Consider the following 19,199-nt stretch of genomic DNA (forward strand, 5'->3'; position numbering starts at 1 on the left):
TCCTCGGTGACCGGAGCCAAGTCGGACCGGATGACCCCAAGCGAGCTAACTACAACCGGACGGAGGTTCTCATGACGTACCGGAGGTAACCATTAACCAACAACAGAAGGGACAGTGCAGTTCCTTTTTGCAGTTCGGGATATTTTAGGCATTCAAAATATTTAGTTGAGTGGAATGAAAGTGATCGGACGCGAAATGAAACTCATTATTACATTGCAATAATTATATTTAACTAGATATCATATCTAGATATCTAATATTTATCTCAACTGCATACGTGAAATAAATGTGCGACAGGTAACTTGCATGTATGGTTCTACCAGAGGGATATACGTCAGCAAGGCGTACATTTGTGCCACAAAACGGTGACTTATTCAGACAAAGTATTCCTACGTCTATGGGACCAAGCCATATGTCTATTGAAGTTGCAACATTTTCATCCTATTGATGCATTATGCTTCGTATGCAGAATCTGTGAGACATGCTCTTCCATCCCAGCCTCTCACCGTCCTTACCGGCCAGCATGCGGCCCGGTCCAACGGTCACGGTCCCCTCACGACGCAGGTGCGTGGCCGTGAGCGCGCACACCGACCCCCTCCCCTCCCCTGCCCAGCGGCGGTCACTCAGCGGGGTCGTGATACGAACACGCGCTCTGACCCCGGCCGAAACTATGTGGCTACGCGCGGAAAGTCCACCTATGAATTGGGATGATAAAGCGCCCGTGCCAACTGCCAACGTTCGTGTCTGGAACCCATGCGGTGTGACTGCGCAGTGCGCACCGAGTAAGTTGTAAGCAAGTTTTATTAATCCGCTTCCGAAGATATTAATTTGTTGGCCGTTGTCTCGACGACCTCGGATGGCTCAGATGGTAACGTTGCAGTCGTGTTGATCTGATTTACTTCGACCGCGCCGTGGAAGGACGGCACGTTTTACGCTCTCCGCGCCCAAAAGTTTCTTTTTTCGCGGGTAGAACTATGTTACATAAGATAAGGCCATTTTCAACTATAAAGGACGATCAATATGCAAAAGGATTTTTTTGGTCAAGTCATGACATTGAACCGATAACAAGTCTTGAAGCTGGCTTGTTCGGGTACCAGCGATGCCATTCCTTGGGATTTGTCCCAAGATCTTGGGATTTGAACATTAACATTGGGATCTTGTGATTTGCACTGCATATCTTGGGATCTGGCAGAAGCTGATTTCACTTTGTCTTCTCATGCTGTCGAATGCTTTTTCCTTGGTCGATAATAGATTTAGGATGGATTTGCACTACGGACGGTTAATCAAACATATTGAAGTAACGGACGAAGCTTGCGATGTTTCTAGCCGGCATTATCTTCCCGAGATCGCAGGATTATTTTTGTACCATTACTTGTTATGGGTATAGTAGCAGCTTTCAGTCGCTGTTCGCAACTGGCGCTCATTTGTTTAATTTCCAACTACCGATCAACGGGGATGGGTGGTTTGGCGGCATGATGGACGACGGTGAAAACAGGGCGCCTGGGGCGATTTGATCAAGGTTCGTGAAATTTACACGTGACGTTTAGCATGTAGATTGTAGAAGGCACACGAAGGGGGAGAAGCTACAAATGTCACGTGACTAATATGCCCTCCGACGCCCTGTTTCACCGGCGTCCATGATGTTGGGTGGCTATGAAAAGCTTTTACAAACATTATGCCTAAAAAACATTTCAGAAAGCGGCTCCCGCACAAAGCGTTTCATTTTACGGTTTTGCTCTATGGAGGCTTATCCGTTGACCGCGAACCAAAATAAGGGCAATTTGTCTTTGACCTCGGAAAAGTGTCTGGTCACCTGACCTCTGGGCTCTGCTGGACCAAAAATAATCAAAGCGTAACATTGCGACCTTCACAACACTGCTGACGTCTTGTAACTATATAGTCCAGGGGACGAGTTAGGTCCTCGTTTAGACCCCCTCGCCATCGCCGGCTTGAAAATTCATGGGCCCCAGCGGGCACTGGCTTACGCGCAGATTCACAGCATAGGCTTTTCGATTTCAGGATTCACATAAGCTTTTAAGAGCTTGTTTTGGAGCCCATATTTCAAAACTCAGTGGTGGAAAACACTTAAAATCAGCCTGACCTCACCTGACCCTAGCTTCTCCAAATGTGTCACGAGACAAATTTTGAAATAAATCCAAAATGCCACAGACTTCGTTTCCAAGAAGTTCTAACAGATTCGGACTATGTGTTTTAAGTCCTTGACCCACCATTGACGGTCGACGAATGACCTGACCATAATATCAGATACCACCGGCTTCATGTTGTCTAGGCCAGCATCTTCATTTTTCGTGAAGCTCTTATACTCGGTCAGGAACCGATCAGCTGTAGGAGTCCGATCGACCCCCTCCCCTCCCCCCGGCCTCTAGGTACATTAGCTGCTGTAAATACGCCAATAAGGACAAGGGTGGACCCGAAGAAGAGAAAGTTGAATACTAAACACACTAATATGTCCAAAATAAGCTATGGATTTACTTGGGGTACTCCTAAGGATATTCGATGGGTAGTCTTGGGATTTGAGACGAGAATCTTGGGAAATTCTGGTCGAGATCTTGGGATGGAGCAAAAATGTGGATGGCATCACTGTCGGGTACCCTATCATTCGATGTTTCTTCCGACCAGCAAAGTGGATGCAAGCGGATGCAAACGTAGAACAACTTTGTGATGCGCAATATTAAAAAATTTCACATCACAAATACCTATTCATAGTTAATGCAGGAAATACGTCAAAAAGGTCACTTTCCTTTACTTCATTAAAAGAAAACTGTTCATCTGAGATTAAATTTGTGTTACGACAAAGTGTTACGAGGAATGGGAACATTGTCAATTTGCCTATCCATCGCCCTGTCACGGGTCGTCAGCAGTCAGCACGGTACAGATATCGCGTGGGTATGCGCGCTTTAAACGTTGTACTTTCATACTCATTCATGTAGCCTCCATCATGTAAAAGTGAAGGTAAGAAATATTAATTAAAAATGTGGGTAGGGGAGAGCGGGGAGAGTTGTATCATGTCCAAGTTGTATCAGGGCGAATTGTGCCAAACTTATCCAATGGATGGCGCTCGCGACACGACCAACCGATGAGGTTTTCCGGGCGCCATCTTTCCCTGTTCTGTCTTGTGGCTGAGTGGACGCGTCTCGAGGTGAGAGCCGATTTAATGTTTTTTTAATGTCATTCTAAAAAAATAAGTTGCAAGAAAATGTGTGTTCTGGGCATTTAGATGTGCACGAATTTGAAAGATCTCCGTGGCGGTGGTGAGGGTAGGTTCTAAGGCTGCGTGAGTGAAAACGGATTTCTCCAGCTGTCCGCTGTTTTTTGAGCACGAGGATGTTTTTTCCAAGATGGCGGCTAGGTACATGTTGTATCAGAGCCGGGTGGGGTATGTTGTAACATGTATGTATGTATGTATGTATGTATGGGTATGTTGCTTTTGATCGCGAAAGCTAAGCCCTGGCTCGCGTTTATAGGTAACTAGTCAATGCTCGTTCCATTTCGGCACAATGTGTTGGCTTCTTTGCTCTTAACGGGCCACTTTTGCGTCTAGTCTGTTGATGTTTCGTTCGGATTGCATTGACCTAAGTTTGGTCCAATAAAGTGAAGCCTTTGAGCATACCTATACATTGTATTAACCACATTTAATGTTGTTGTTATGTTCAAAACCAGTAGCAAGCACACTCCCTGAAACGTGAGATAGTGATACAAATTACCCCACCATGTGATACAACTCACCCAAGCCATGGGGCAAGTTGTAGGTATCAAAAACATTGTTCTATTCGGGAGACCGTAGAAGAAAAACTGGTAGAGGTAGCGGAGAAGTTACTTTGCACAAAAAAGCAGAAGAATCAAGGAAGGAGATAGTATGGAAATAATGAGTTTATCACGGATAGTTACGAGGTTATGGGTCTCGGAGTAAAAACTGATACAACCCACCCCACTCTCCCCTATAGTGCAAATCTCAAGAAGTTAACAATAAAATTACACTACACTATTTCATATTTCGAGGCACGAATTCCTTTAGACCCTTAGGTATACTACCAAGAACCATTTACCACATTCATATTGAGGTTGCTTTGCCTTCGCCCTGCCCCATTGTAATTAACTCCAAATGACACCCCTCAACCCGCACAGACTGGATAAATTAGAACCGAGCTGACGTATGAGGACAGCTAAAGAGACTGACATAACACATCTGTGTACTCGTAGTGAACTGCTTAACCGGCTGTTGAACGAATCGCCCATTAGCCTGGCCTGCGGTCAAAAAGCAGCTGCTTATATTATATACCTTGAGCTGGACATGCACAATGTGCATTGACGACATTGAACGAAATAAGGAGCGTAATGCTGTTTGAGATATGCTTTGAGGTGTAATGGACATTGTCTGTCATTCCTTGCAGCGTTGCAGTTAGCAATGTGCATTAGAGTCGAACGTGGGTATTAGAGTCAGCGAGCCATAGTGAACTTTCCATTTGTTGCTTATTAGAGACGGCCTAAGAACTAAAGGTCGTTTAACCCGCGCCCCACTGGGGGGGGGGGGCTATTTATAGCCCCCCCTCCCGTTTTTCTGCAATAACTTCCAAACCACTTGACGGATCGACGCCAAACTTTCAGTACCTTCGGCTGCATCAATTTGACACCTTGTGTCAAAATTTGAACTTCGTAGCTACCATAGGTCGGCCGGAAATGACGTCAGAGTGACGTCATGTTCGTCCGATTTCGACGCAAAACATTGAACCACGGCAATCGCTCCCAAGAGCTCAGTTTTTAAGCTAGATCGAATTTCTTTGCATGAAAGAACTCAGAATTGACCGCGCTATCAAACTGTTATCTCGGATTTTCAAAATTTTGAAAATTTCGAAAATTTTATATAATATATTCAAAATTTATATTTTTATATTTTTTTTTCAAAAAGTTTTTGACTTTTCGAAAACACCGGAATATATGTGACAGAACGCATGATTATGACCAACTCTAGCAAGTTTTAGCTAAATATCTTCAAAAATGGCCAAGTTATACGCATTATTGCAAAAAATTCACAATTATTAATTTTTCAAATCAATTTTTCAGTACGTATTTGGTATCGTATACCAATATAAATGGCACCATCGTGTTCCTGAGCTCAAACTGCATCTAATAGACACCTTGTTTGTTGAAAAATTTCAACTTCAAAATTTGACCTTTTTTGACCTGAAAGTGACCTGACCTAAGCTAAATTCGACTCAAAATGACCTCGAATGACATAGACGACATCAACTGACATTTTCTGAACCGCTGCAGTTGCGTACTCTTACCATATGGGGTGTGTAAGAGTACGCACGCCAGGCGGGTGGAGTACGCAAGCATATGGACACACACCTATGCAGCTTGTACTGTCCAAATGCTTAACCTCAAACTCAGAAGGCATTTAAGTTAATTCTAGTATCCAAAAAGAAAAACTTAAAATAAATATTTCAAGTCTATAAATCAGGAAATAATCATGTCGTGTATTTCTTTAAAAAAATGCACAATCAAAAGGGAGAATAACTCTTATTTGGAAGAATTTCGGGTACGCATCTGCATCACAGTGCTCCATTGATGATATACCTACAAAACAAACGTCATTGAGCGATATATAAATAATTTTATATTTCTGTATATTCGATTTAATGTATAATTCTGCGTACTCTTACCCTCCTGAACAGTGCGTCCTCTTACCGTACATGCAATTCGCGCACAAAACAACCCCGAAACGTTGTGCGAAACTTCGGAAACATAATATTGCACTGCACAGTATTTCCCCAGATAACCTCACAAGTTTCCCACAACAATCACGAAAATGTACCTTATCTCAACTGCCAAGTATCAAAATTATTGTACCATACCATAATAATATCATAACGCTCGAAAATAATATTCATCGCCTTAAACTCAACAGCGTCGCCGCTCAACGCCCACGTTCCGTTGGTGACAAGCACGCACTGGCGGCTTCATGTAACTTTATGAACTCGACAAGCCCGCGTTGCTAAGCAACCGAAACAGCTGATGCGTACTCTTATCGCCCGCGTACTCTTACCCGCCCTTACCCTAACAACTCAATGGTGATATTTGCATTATGTACCTACATCGCATTATCTATGTCGCACTCGCACGATCAATTCACATCTGAAGGCCGGCACTAGTTATCATGTCTGTAAATATGTTGGTTAACGACTCTAAACATATTCCGGGATGAACAAAATTCAATCGATCATGTTTTCGAACGTTAGAATTACGGTCTCCACTGGCAAATAAAATTACGGTTAACATCACACCTTACGTCGTTCCAGCCGGGATCGGGGTACTGTCGGGTGTAGTCAAAGTAGAGCTCGCCGCAGTGCTGTACTCCGCCGTTATTATTCGGACTGTAGTAGTCCCAGAAGGTGGTCTCCAGCGGCCCCAGGCCGTCGGCCGCCACAAACTCCCCCTCTGTGACCCTGTCGGTGACCCCGATCCAGGCGTTAGTCCCCGCGGCCAGATCCAGGGCGCACTGGTTCTGCTCAGCCGTGCGGGGAACCACCAGAAAGGAGCCCTGGTCAGCGCACGAAGTCTCCGCTCTGGAGTAGGTGGAGGGACGGGTGAGCAGGCGGAGGAAGATCCCGGCACACTCGGTGAAACCAGCGGGCGGGGTCGGCGGTACGGCGGCGGTGGTGGAGATGGCCGTTGTTGCCGCTACTGTTGTTGTTGTTGGTATTGTTGTACTGGTGGCAGCGACGACGGTCGTTGAGATGGCGGTCGTTGCGTCGGTGACCGGCTGAGGCTCCGTGACTGCCGTTGATGCCGTTGTGGTTGAAATGGGCGTTTGAGCCGCGGTGGCTGTTCCGATAGTTTCTGTAGATGTTCCAGAACTGACCGTGGTGAAGACAAGAGTAGAGCCATTTCCAGACACAGTAGACAGTGTGCCTGTAATAAAGGGAACACCGTTGCAGAGTATGCCTTTGACGTGTTTTTAATGAGGAACAATCAGGTATCAAAGTGGACGGTGCTCCAGACCACCGGATATAATCACTTGTGAAGTGAAGACCGAAGCTAAATTTACGATGCCTTGGCAAGTACAGGGTAGCATCTTCGCAAAACATGTTATTAGTCGAGGGACGAAAGTGGTCATAAATTGCTTTCAAGCACCAAATAATATGAAGCGTAATTTCCTCCTGCAGACAATGCAAGTAGGTTCACGATAGAGATAAATGTTTTAAGAGGCGAAAGCGCAGCTAAAACAGCTTGCCTTCCTATAACTAGCCCTTTGCTAGACCTATCGGTTTTTCTTTGTAGGTAGGTACAAACGGTCGAAGAAAGGACACCACCACAGCTGTCTCGCCCTTAATTGAGCTACCAGCTTCGTAAATAACGAGCGTTTTAGTCGTTGCCATAGTTCGTATAACGAATAATACTCGTATGTATAACCTTATAAAAGGACTTAGCTTGCGTAATTTGTAATACCTTATCTCTTCCGTGGCCAATACATTTTTATTTTGCGAAAGCTTCATGGTGTAAGGTTAAATCCCAACGGGACGTTTAAACGGTTTCCTAAGAGGCGAAAGGTCCTCCTTAATCACTTATAGTGGCTCTTTCTCCGGTCACTGATGTGTTCTATGAGTACGTTGACATTTAACATCGTAATGGCTCCCAATGAGCAAAGCAGGGTGCGGAGTAAACCAATTCCCCTATTTGCATTATTACGATAATCTTCTCTTATCGCACTCATAACGTGGAAGAAAATTACAAATGAAATGACCACCGCTCACCTGTTGCGGGCCGTATCCGTACAAACGTCCTGACCTCGGCGTCCTGAGCGGTCACCAGGTCAGCGTCTGCAGCTCCCGAGAACAGCCGACACGAGCCGCTCGGGTGGTACGTCAGACCATCACAGCCCCCGAGAGGACCGGCCGCGCCGCACCAGACCGCGCAGAGGAACTGGGACGGAGCCGACACCGCCGCCTGAGGCGTCAGGGAGGGCACACCGGCCGCGACGCGGCGGTAGAGCACCGTCTGGACCTGCGCCGCCGCCAGGCAGAGAGACGCCGAGAGGAGGACAGAGACTCGCCAGAGACGCCGCTCCATCTCTCCGCGCGTCGCGGGCCGGCGGTGCCGCATCCGCCGCCTGCGGAGGTGTGCGGGCGATCCTCCGGCGCCAGGCGAGTTACGCGGCGTCACTGTGGCGTCGGCGGTCGACGGATCAATGGCTCCGTTTGCTCACACTCCCGTGGCCTGTCATTATCGCCGAGTCAGCTTTGAGGTCCCTAGATGACCAGCTGGGTCTGTCACAACAGACGCGAACCGGCGGTTGTGGATTTATGGCTGACGGCGCTTCGATCGAGCGAGAACGGTGATCCCGGCTTCAAAGGGTGGTTAGGTGCCTATGAAGTGTCACAGAACTGATTTGAGCAGCTTAGACAAATATAAATGACAAATGCAAAGGCGATAACGCTTGCGCAATGATGGACGGTTGTTGGTGAACACCTACAGAGAACGCTGCTAGTGAATCTCAGTCATGTTCCGACGGACGTCTACGGCCGCATGCTTTATGCTAGGTAACCACTAACCAGTGTGAATTATAGCTCCTCATCTAATCTGTCAGAATTTAATGTTATTACTCCTAAATTAGGGGAAGCGGGGGTAACACCGCCACTGTGGGAAACACCGCCACCCCATCTGGCGGCGAAAGTATGAAATGTGAAGTGTAAAAATCCGTTATTTCCTATTGACCGCACGAAGGTAAGCGTCTTCTGATTTGTGTTCCGGTGTTTCAGTGTAATCGAAGCTCAATGTGGGCATTTAAAGAAAAATGCACATTCTCTTATAAAAATTCGATGAGTTGGGAGCACTTTTGAATGTCTTTAAGTAGAGACTCATTTTGATTTACTTGATTACATCGAAAAATAACTGATCGGCTTTGTCCAGTAAGATAAGTTTGCTTGAACCGTGTAGTACATTCTTACCGCTGGCGATTTTTGCTTGTGATCACTTATTGGGGAACACCGCCACCCCGTGGCGGTGTTACCCCAATTGAGGTTGCAGTGTTTCCTGTTTGTAGCGTGATAAGTGATGAAACTCCAAAGACACGCTTTATTTATGTTCGTAGATGTTCCTAAGTCGGGAATAAGCAGCTTAGTTGATTTTTTACTTTATATTTTTCATGCATCCCGACCAAGCACTTGCCAGCTGTATAAAACTGGCAAACAGCTGATGAACCTATACCTATTTAGGTGTCCATTACCGATTATTTGCGAAAATTACCACTTACCGACAGGAAACTCATCGCACACGATCTCTGAACAATTAAAAGCTTTCGTAGGAATGGGTTGGGTTAACATCAACACCGGTGGCGGGGTTACCCACACAATTTGTAGGCAGCAAATATGCAAGGTATTTTTAAAAGTCGTGATACATGAAAACCTTTTAGGAGCATGCAAAATAAGTACCTAAAACACGTGAGAAAATGTTAAAATATTGTAACCAAAACAATAGCTACCAAGAGACTTCACACATATTCTCTCATTTTGGCGAAAAGCTTAGGGGGGCGGTGTTACCCCCGCTTCCCCTATTCGATACGATCTATTCAATTAACTGAATCGTTTGATTAACCCGCGCCCCGTAGGGGGGGGGGCCGAAACGGCCCCTCCCTGTCCTTTTCGGTCGATATCTCCTAAACGGCTGGAGATATCGCCACCAAACTTTCAGGACCCCTCCGGACATCAATTTTACACATTGTGACCAAAAATTTTTCCAGAGGCTATGATACGTTGGCCACAAATGACGTCAGAGTGACGTCATGTTCTGTCATTTTCGACCGAAAAAAGACCTTCGCGAGAAGACCTGTCAGGACTACAGCTTTGAAGATACAGAAAAATGATCAAGACATAAAAGGTGTAGAATTGACAGGGCTACAAAACTGCTATCTCGAATTTTTGAAATTTTTGAGTTTTGGCCCCTAAAAATCAAAAAAGCATTTTTTTGGATATATTCGCCAAAAAATCCAAAAAGTTTTTTGAGTTTCGAAAAAACCGGAATATATGTGATAGTGCCTACCGTCTTCTATCTACATACCAAATTTCAGATCGATACCTCGTTTTTTGGCCAAGTTATAGCGAAAAAACTGTTCAAAAATGATGACGTCAAATTTTCAAACTCAATTTTTGGCAATTCTAGAACTCGTAGAGCAAAACGAAGACCACCATTAGACTCCCCGTGACGAGCTGAATCGAATCGATGCCCATTTTATGCAAAAATATCAACTTTGAAATTTGACCTAATTTGACCTGATCTTGACCTGACCTTCACCAAAACGTGACCTAGGCTGGCCCCAAAGGCTGCCTAACCCACATAATCGCATTTGTCATGTAAAATGGACCATAAAACAGGTATCACACGACACATTCATATTGTGACCCCCGGTGACCTGACCTCGCTGTGACCTGACCTGGTATCAGTGACCTCAGATAGCAAAGTATGTGTTTGACGAACAATGTACCATCGATGGTTTTCAATAAATTATCAATTTACTCGCTTTCACAGCACATTTCTTGAATTGCCTGTGAACGGTGAAAATCTGACCTTTGACCTGACCTGTGACGTCATCGGTTTGACCTAGGTCAATGAAATTTGGTCACAAGGTAGTTCCCGGGTGGGGCTATCGAACGCCGTTTGAATTTTGAAAATCGGCCGGTAACTTTCCGAGATCTTAGGGGGGGGGGCCGAAACGGCCCCCCCCCTACGGGTGGTAGGGTCCGCCGGTAGCCCTACGGGGCGCGGGTTAAACGTGAACCTTTTTTGCCAAAAACACTTCTGTAAACATATTAGCCGTTTTCACGACGGGCTATCCGGCGAATGCACCTGATTTGACCAAATCTGCACCTAATTTCTTTTACAGCAAATATCTTCATTTTATGAATTTATTTCAGTGTTTTAATCGATGATGCTCTCTGATAATATGACAAAGCAGGCATATAAGCAATTAGTGCAACCCTAGCTGATAGCTGCTAAGAGACACACTGAGCCTGATTTGACCAAATCTGCACCTAATCTGTACCAGATGTGCAGGTGCACCAAATGTGTACCAGATGGCCGTCGTGAAAACGGCTATTAGGTACGGTTCTCCAGGGTATTAGTCGTTGGTCGCTCGGCGAGCGGGAGGGCAACCAGTTCCGCCCCTGTATAGCGTGCCCCTTGCTCCGCCCAGTTACGCACGAGCGTACTCCACGCCGCGTAGTAGCGTGGGGAGGGGAGCGTTAGAATGGTGGCATGTGTAGAGGCTAGAACCGGTTTCCACCGCCATGCTACCGCCCAGCGACATGGAGCGGGGTCAGTGACCAGGGCGCAGGGAAAGGTCAAAGGTCAGCTATAACGTAGAGCTTTGTGTCTCCCTCCCCTCGCGTGTAACGACCGCACGACAGCGGCCGGCCGCCAATCAGGCTTGACATGTCAAGGTCACCCGCAGTCAACGGGCTCGGAGGGTTGGTCGAGTGCGCGTCCGTGGCTGGCGACAGTCTCGACCATGTGCTATGGTGCCGATTAGTGATGTCAATTACGGAAAATCGGAATACCGATACCAAACCAAATACCAACCAAAACCGTGGAGAAATACCGAAACCAAACCAACTTGGGAACATGAGGAAAATACCAACTTTTTACCGATTTCTTAGCCTCCTAAACATTAGCAAGGGTTCATGATACCAACAAAATACCAAACACATTAGCATTGAAATACCAAATACCGAGTTGGTATCGGTTTGGCATCGGTATACCAAAAAGTTTGTATCCGATTGACATCTCTAGTGCCAATAGACTAGGGTGGGTTATAAGCTTTTGTTCAGTGCATATGGCTGCTCGGGTGCGTCATCTGATATGATGCTTTGTAATGTGTATGATACGTTGAAAACCTCGCTGGCAGTGGCCGAGAGGAGAAGAGGGGGCGGGGAGACGGGTGCCGCCTCCACATGTCTATTTGCTGCGAGAGCTGAAATTTTGCAAACCTGACCTTTGATTCCAGCCGAATTTGTATGACAGCCGCTGTATTTTAACCCTCGCTCATATTGGTGTTTTGCCAGCGTCTAGCATAAAGGGGAGGGGGTCCGTTGGACCCCTTTGCCGTTCAGACCCTGATCGAGCTAGAGCTTCGCGGAAAAAGAGCGTGTTGCCCGTGACGAGAGGAGGCCGTTGATACACAATTTTGAGGTCCTAGGTCATTTGTTGATATGTCAATATATACTCAAAAGTCGGGAAAATCGGGACCTGTTAGAGCTTCTTAAAGTGAGGCTGTTATAAGGTTTTGCGGGGGTGCTGATCACGAATTTCAAGTTAACTTTTATCACAGATGATGTTTTCGTGCATCTAGTCCAGGTCGGGTCAGGTCACATGTTACGAGGGAACCAAAACTACTTCGTAAATGCTCAAACGGTTTCTGAATGCGAAATCAACTCCAAAATCTACCCTAAAAACATGTAGAACTCGAAGCAGTGAACTAAGGTCATCAAAGGTCAGTGACCTGACTGACCTTCACGTGACCTTGATACCCACTAGAATCCATGGGATCAACATCCTTTCACATGTTTGATCGCTTAAAGCCACAAAAAGACAATAAACGCGCTCATAATGTGAGCCGAAATACGCTAAATCGCGATTCCGGCCAAGCATGGTCTCGGAAAACAGGTCACAAGTCAAAGGTCTTTTGAGTCAGGGTCATAAGAATTTTAAGGGTAGGCGTAATATTGATTAACTTGAGGGTACTGAAAGTTTCGTCGCGAACAGCCGCTTTTTGCGCGAGTTATTTGCGAAAAACTGAGAGTCTGTTCGACACCCTCTTACAAGTGCGAAGGTTAAGGTCAGGCCGTTGACCAATGACGTCAAAAGTGAACCTCTGTTAGGGGTCCCAAAATGTTGCGACGTCGCAACACCCTTCGTGTCAGGGGACCTTTCACTGGGTAATGAAGCTTATATGATCTACATAATACTATCTCCTAGAGGCCTCACAACTTGAATGAAGTTATCTCGTATTTTTCTTAAGAGTCACCTGAAGTCAGGTCGGTCACGCAACTTCACGATTATTAATCAATGGGGAAATATGAAAACTGTTATTTTGGCGCCGGGAGCCGTCTAGAGCTATCTCAAGCGCATTAATTCGTGATATTATTCAATCTTTACGAGCCCCAACATTTACTTTTGCATTCTTGATCTTAGGCGACTTCATGTATGACGTCACTAAGGTCACAGGAGTTTTCACCAAAAAAGTCCCGATCAAATTGAGCTAGCGAGTAGGGAAGCCACCAAAGGACTTGTGAGGACCTACCGAATCAAATAAGCGATACGACCTCCTTGGGCCAGCTTCGTGGACTGAGTGGCTCTGCCCTGATCATGACCTGAGGTGAACACCTTAAATTGACCTCAACAAAAACAAAGCGTATACTATTCGACGCGCTTGAGCATGCAAAACTCGATGGTGCCATTACCTTGGCTCTGTATCCACTATGGTGAAGTTGTTTACCAAAAACCGATCCCGCGACTTGGAGCACTTATTCTGACCTCAGAGTTTATCGTTTGACCTGAGACATTCAACTCGGGCACCAGCTGCTGCATCTCTTACGACACACGCGCTCAGTTTTATCCGGAAGGCGCTAGCTCAATTAGGGGCGAAAAGACGGAGAGGGGTCGTAATCGCCCCCCCCCCCCCGGCCTGGGTATATGCAGAAAACCCAAAAGTCTGTTGAGGGTTAAGCACTGAAGTGCTATATTATGATATGAGAAGATATAGGTCAAAACAAGTATGCACACGAGCGGGTGTGAATAAAATTGTATTTAAGGTGCCTGCCTTTTTAATTATACGTTCGATTTGCTTTAGTTATTGGTAAGAACAGAGGCAACCAGGAAGAGCGCCCCTGAAGAAAAGGTGGCGCACTTGACGGGTGCGATTTTAAGGTCTAAGGTCAGTCGGGGACCTCTAAGTTCGGGTCAAGCGCTCCATGTTAGGGGTAAAAGAATGGGGGCAAAAAAGCATCCCGATTTTGGCAGCATCGTCTTCGTCATGCTGTGTCACGGCACCTATCCACTTCCTCGCCCGAAATATAGTTCCCTTTTTGTATCAGTTCTGGCATAATCCCGCACACTATGCTGCATGTTGTTTGTCATGAAAAACAATGCATGTTCAGCTACGTTCTACGCAGTACGCACTAACCTAACCACCATCTCACCATCCATCACTAACCACCATCCCGTTCTGTGCTCCCTTCCACCCCACACGAATCAGCCGAGATACTAGTCAGTCGGGCTAGCGCTATCCTCCCCTCCCTCCCTGACTGCACAGCGCTGAAACCTAGAGCCGAGACTTCCCGACTCCCGAGCGCGACCTCTGACCCCACGCAGTCCGAAGGGCCAGCCGTTGCCTAAGGGCGCGCCGCCCGCCGGCCACCCGGATAGCCTCTGCTGAGTCTCCCTTTCATACACCGTTTACTACGCGCTCGATTCATTCATGATTCTGTGTTTCCGCGTTCCTCTCGTTAGATGGCTCTACTGATGTCATAGGCGATCCCAGGCAGATTGCGGCCAGAATACCCCAAACGGCAGAAAATGAGGTTTTTGGTGAATATCTCGGAAAGTATTTGGCATACAAGGATGCAATTTTACAGTCTAGTGGTAAATGTGCATACACACAATTCGGGTTCATACTTATGCATTTGAACATAATATAGGACCAGATATATCCAAAAAAGCAAAACCAACAAGACTTTTACTGGAGAACCGTACCTAATGGTCCTCCGTCCTCGGCCCGAAACAGGCATCTGCGGCGAGTTCAAAAGACACGAATAATGTGCGAGATATCATCATATATTTAACATTCAACTTCCCAACTCGGTTGGTTCGATGTAAATTCACTAGTCTACCGAATGCCGATGCATTGTTTCCGTGCACAGTGTTCACCACACAAAGTGCACATGGTACACATTATACGTTCATGTGGTAACTTTACAGAGCAGCAGCACAAAACATAGACCTCTGCATACCTGGGCATACACAGGTCCATGCCTCGAATATGAACAAACATTACACATTGCATACAATATCAAACAAATAGCCTTAGGTATAGTGGTATGAGCTTTTGCGATGTCGCCTTTGAAAACATTGTGCTTGGTAGGGAATGTCATTCATTCATCACAAATGCTTCATTCATTTTAGCGGTTTGAGCGCCTTTCGTTGCAGACCCATTTGGAACGGCTACCTCGCTTTCCGGCCCTGGCTTTGAACCTGAGCTAGACGCATCCTGCTCTGGCTTTGCAGTTGACTCGGGCACGACCGGCTTCGGTTTTGCGGCCGCTCCCTTTGACGCCTGCGGGAAAATCAGCTTCTCCAGTGAGATCATCGGTGACTCGAACGCTAGGGAGAAGATAGCTGCGACTGTGAATATGACCGGCACAGAGCCGATGAAAATATACACCAGAGTGAGCTGATCCAGATACAGTGGAGACTTATTGGTGTAGTAATAGTAGAGCTGAACGTCGATCGAGACCAGATACGACGTGTACGTCAGTCGGCTCAGCGGAATGAACGCCTTCCACGAGAGCAGGCTGTCGACGACTCCTCCGTGCCCGGTGACGCAGGCGAACACCACCCAGGCCACGGCCACGCTCCAGGCCGTGCGGCTGAGCATGGCGTAGATGACGCTGGTGGCCTCCGGCGGCACGGTGGGCTGGTCGTACAGTCCGTACACGATCAGACAGCCGGTGAGCGAGGCCGTCAGCCAGCCAATGGCCACCACCGGGGCCGGAAGGACGATCTTGCGACCGCGGATTTTGTGTAGCACCCAGCCCATGTAGAGGCCGACCAGGTACGGCCCGAAGCGCGTCCACGGCTTCTCGTAACGCATGTTTGAGTCGCCGTCGGTGCCGGGTAGCGCGCCGGTCGGGCCGAGGTTCTCGGTGACTGTCACCATGGCGTTGATGCCGGTGAAGAAACAGACTAGGAAGATGAGCCACAGTTGGCCGAGCACCGGCCAGTGGAAGAGCGGCAGCAGCACCAGCGGCGAGAACAGGAACATCTGCATGTCGTTCGCGAGATACCACGTCTGGCCCAGACACTGCTCCTCCAGGCCGTCGATGTTGTTGACATACAGCATGTTCATCCACCACTTCTGCTGGCAGAGCAGAGGGTTACTCTGGCTGGCGACGCCCCAGAAGGGGCCCGTACCGAGGTGGAGGTAGAGAGTCGAGACGAAGCCGATCACCATCATCATAACGGGAGTCAGACGGATGTAGCGGTGCACGTAGAACATCAATATGTTGAACTTGCCGTTGGTTTTATCAAGTGAACGCATTACAGAGTAGCTAACAAGAAGACCACTCAACAGGAAAAACGTGTCCACGGACACCGTGGCATCGGTGATCGTGAGAAAGCCAAGGTTGCCGAAGAATGACAACAGCTTGGTGATATTCTGGTGTTTGAAAGGTACGAGAAAGAAATACGTGTGGCCGAGAATAACCCAGGTATTTGAGAAGAAGCGGATACCGTGAAGGCAGCCTAGCGTATCCCTCGTAGACGACGTGTCAAGGAGCTTTTTGCCGTTTGTGTAAACTGAAAACGCCAAGAACACCTGACGCAGCGTTCCCGGAAGAACCTCGCGTTCATTCACAGTAGCCAACCAAGACTCTGGCTTTTTCGCGGCTTGTACTGCCACAACATCGATAACCGTTCCCACAATCATCAGCAGGGCCGTGAGGGAACATATGACAATCATGACAATGTCTCCTGCGGTGAATGTGGTCTCCTCGTCCTGCGTATAGCACAGATAGTCCGGTACTGAGACTGTGACCCCGGAGAGGGCGGCGTTCAGGCCCGCGGCCAGCTCGCTGCCGCTGCAGGTCGACGGGATACACATCCCGACGTAGGCGTTCTGGTAAGGAAGGACCGGTAGGATGGGCGCCAGGTCCACGGCGGCCGACTTTACGTTGAGATCAGGGGGTGAGTGGGTCTTCCCATCCGCCTTGGACATGATGGCCAGACAGTATTTACCGGCGAATGAGGCTTGCCTCGACACAGTGTCGGGCTCCAGACGAGTGGTGTAATACCCGGTCGTGTTCAAACATTCATCCCAGTTTCCGAATGGGTTCACGTTGCCCAGCAGCACACCGTCAGGCAGTTTTCCGGTGGCGTCAAACATCTTCAGCGCCCAGATCTCCTTGAAGATGTTGCGCAGGTAGGACAAGCTGCTGGCCTGACACGCCAGACTGGCGTGCTCGTTGGCCACGGGGGTGATGAAGGGCCCGATGGCACGCGCTATGGCCTCGTCCCTTCGCTGGCGGTACTGGACAGAGGTGGAGTCGGATGGCGCCTCCGAACGGGCGACCTCCAGCTCCATGGTCCGTGGCACTCCTGAAATCAGAGCGAGGAGTCTGCTGTTGATTTTGCGGATCTTATACGCTCTAAACAAAAAAAAAACAGCGCACGCAGATACCGGGCTCCCAGGTCACGGACACATGAAAATGCTCTATATATGTATAAACGAAAAGTTAATTACCAAACTGTTACAAAGCAAACAACTAATTTGAAACGTCGGCTTCGGAAGACAATGGAGAGCGCACCACAGCATCACTCATGAGCCATAACATTATTCGTCAGCCAGTCATTACCACCGTCAGGACACATCTGAAAATTGAGACCGATTCTTCACTTACGAGCTCTCAACTCACCATGTCTTTGTGTGGCGTTACGGATCACATCCGGGGGACTCTCCTCGAGCACATTCTTCCTGTCAAACTCCCTCCGAACTTTCAGAACCGTTCCCCAGTGATCCAGCACTCTCCAGTCATCTATACTACCATACTGCAACTCGGAGGTGAGCTGAGCGCACCCCAAACCCGTCACCAAACATAGGGCGGTGAGGAGAGCGCCGTTCGGACCCATGGCTGCTCCGCGCTGCCGCAGGAAGGGAAGTGAGACACTGCCGGCCGGCGCGCCTTGTACTACCGCCGCCTATCGAGGCTGGACTATCAGTGTGTGTGTGGTGACCGCTGCGTGAGATAGAATGGCGTGTAAGGTCCGAGCGCGCGTCCGTGAGAGTGGACAAAGGTCCGAACGGTGACGCCATCCGGTTTTAGGCGGAACGCGACGCGGCTGTTGAATGAAGCAAAACTGAATTAAGGCTCATAACATGGTGGATCGGATGTATAGTAGTTAGTACATACAGTAGACAGCCAGCAAAAAGGCCAAGTGAATGGCTTTGACCATTCCGTAACTAAAATGGCTGAACGGAAGGCTACCCAGGGTCAGCGGGTCAAGACAGTGAATCAGCTTAGCACATAGCCTAACTGCATCCTTCGCCACTGCATCTACCATCATATCTCCAGCCCGAGGACCGTAGGGTTAGTACTTGTCGTCACAATCGCCCGCCATGGCTGTAAAACAGCACCGTAGGCAAATATTCCTGTCTGCTGGCCACTGATTATGCTAAAAACCGGCTCAAATATACACAGTCTTAAACCTGTACAATCTTTACTGCTGCTGGATCGAGAGGTGAAAGCATTTTCCACGAATGTCGAAGATAACAGGGAAAGACTCCGTGTGACGTGCAACATGTATTGAAAAGATAGAAAATAACCTTACTTCTACATGTATTCTGATCGCGATCAGACAACTACGGGCAAGAGCCTCCAACCACGGAATCATCACATTAGAGGACGGCAATATCAAGTAGAATATAATCATTCATATCACAATCAATTTGTCTACTGGCGTGCCACCCTACAGGCCTACGCAGACGATATATTCGGAAATAGCGTCCATCAATGTGAGCGGTAGAAAATTGGGAAAAGGCACTCGTCAAGGCACAAAACAGATGTCAGACTGCAGCCAGGTTCCCAGAAGCAGCAAGCTACTTGGTCGATTGACTAAGATCAGGGGAAAGCTAATCAAACAAATCAGCGAACGATATGTAATAATACTGGGAAAGAATGAGTACACTGAGCTATCACACACCCTAACGCAAGTGCAGGCGGTTATAGTACATTACAAAGTACAAAGTTACAGTGCACACACACAAAACTGTGATAGGACGAGCAGACACGATTATTATGGCATGTTCCAGAATTGAACTGAAGCAAAAATGCTAGAGAATTGAGATACCGGCTTCACACTTTATGCTTACAATAGGACATGGATAAATCACGGAACCTTTAAACGTTTAATCA

General features: G+C 47.6%; 2 protein-coding genes across 2 annotated transcripts; both read right to left on the reverse strand.

Moving 5' to 3' along the window:
• Positions 1–5,621: 5,621 nt before the first annotated feature.
• LOC122367593 (integumentary mucin A.1-like) lies at positions 5,622–8,091 on the reverse strand. Its single transcript, XM_043340848.1, has 2 exons — positions 7,776–8,091; positions 5,622–6,933 (listed from the first exon to the last, which is right to left on the reverse strand). Exons 1-2 carry the CDS (start codon positions 8,089–8,091, stop codon positions 6,263–6,265), a joined length of 987 nt encoding a protein of 328 aa, XP_043196783.1. The 3' UTR covers positions 5,622–6,262.
• Positions 8,092–14,831: 6,740 nt separating this feature from the next.
• LOC122367588 (nose resistant to fluoxetine protein 6-like) lies at positions 14,832–18,004 on the reverse strand. Its single transcript, XM_043340838.1, has 2 exons — positions 17,703–18,004; positions 14,832–17,385 (listed from the first exon to the last, which is right to left on the reverse strand). Exons 1-2 carry the CDS (start codon positions 17,914–17,916, stop codon positions 15,161–15,163), a joined length of 2,439 nt encoding a protein of 812 aa, XP_043196773.1. The 5' UTR covers positions 17,917–18,004; the 3' UTR covers positions 14,832–15,160.
• Positions 18,005–19,199: the final 1,195 nt, after the last annotated feature.

Source organism: Amphibalanus amphitrite, unplaced genomic scaffold (assembly GCF_019059575.1).
Source record: "Amphibalanus amphitrite isolate SeventyFive unplaced genomic scaffold, NRLGWU_Aamphi_draft 000879F_arrow, whole genome shotgun sequence".
Taxonomy (NCBI): Eukaryota; Metazoa; Arthropoda; class Thecostraca; order Balanomorpha; family Balanidae; genus Amphibalanus; species Amphibalanus amphitrite.

Coding starts and splice junctions, on each gene's coding strand:
- LOC122367593 (XM_043340848.1), bottom strand. CDS start 8,091: ATGGAGCGGCGTCTCTGGCGAGTCTCTGTCCTCCTCTCGGCGTCTCTC. Junction 6,934..7,775: donor ACGGATACGGCCCGCAACAG/GTGAGCGGTGGT, acceptor CCTTTATTACAG/GCACACTGTCTACTGTGTCT.
- LOC122367588 (XM_043340838.1), bottom strand. CDS start 17,916: ATGGGTCCGAACGGCGCTCTCCTCACCGCCCTATGTTTGGTGACGGGT. Junction 17,386..17,702: donor TAACGCCACACAAAGACATG/GTGAGTTGAGAG, acceptor CTCTGATTTCAG/GAGTGCCACGGACCATGGAG.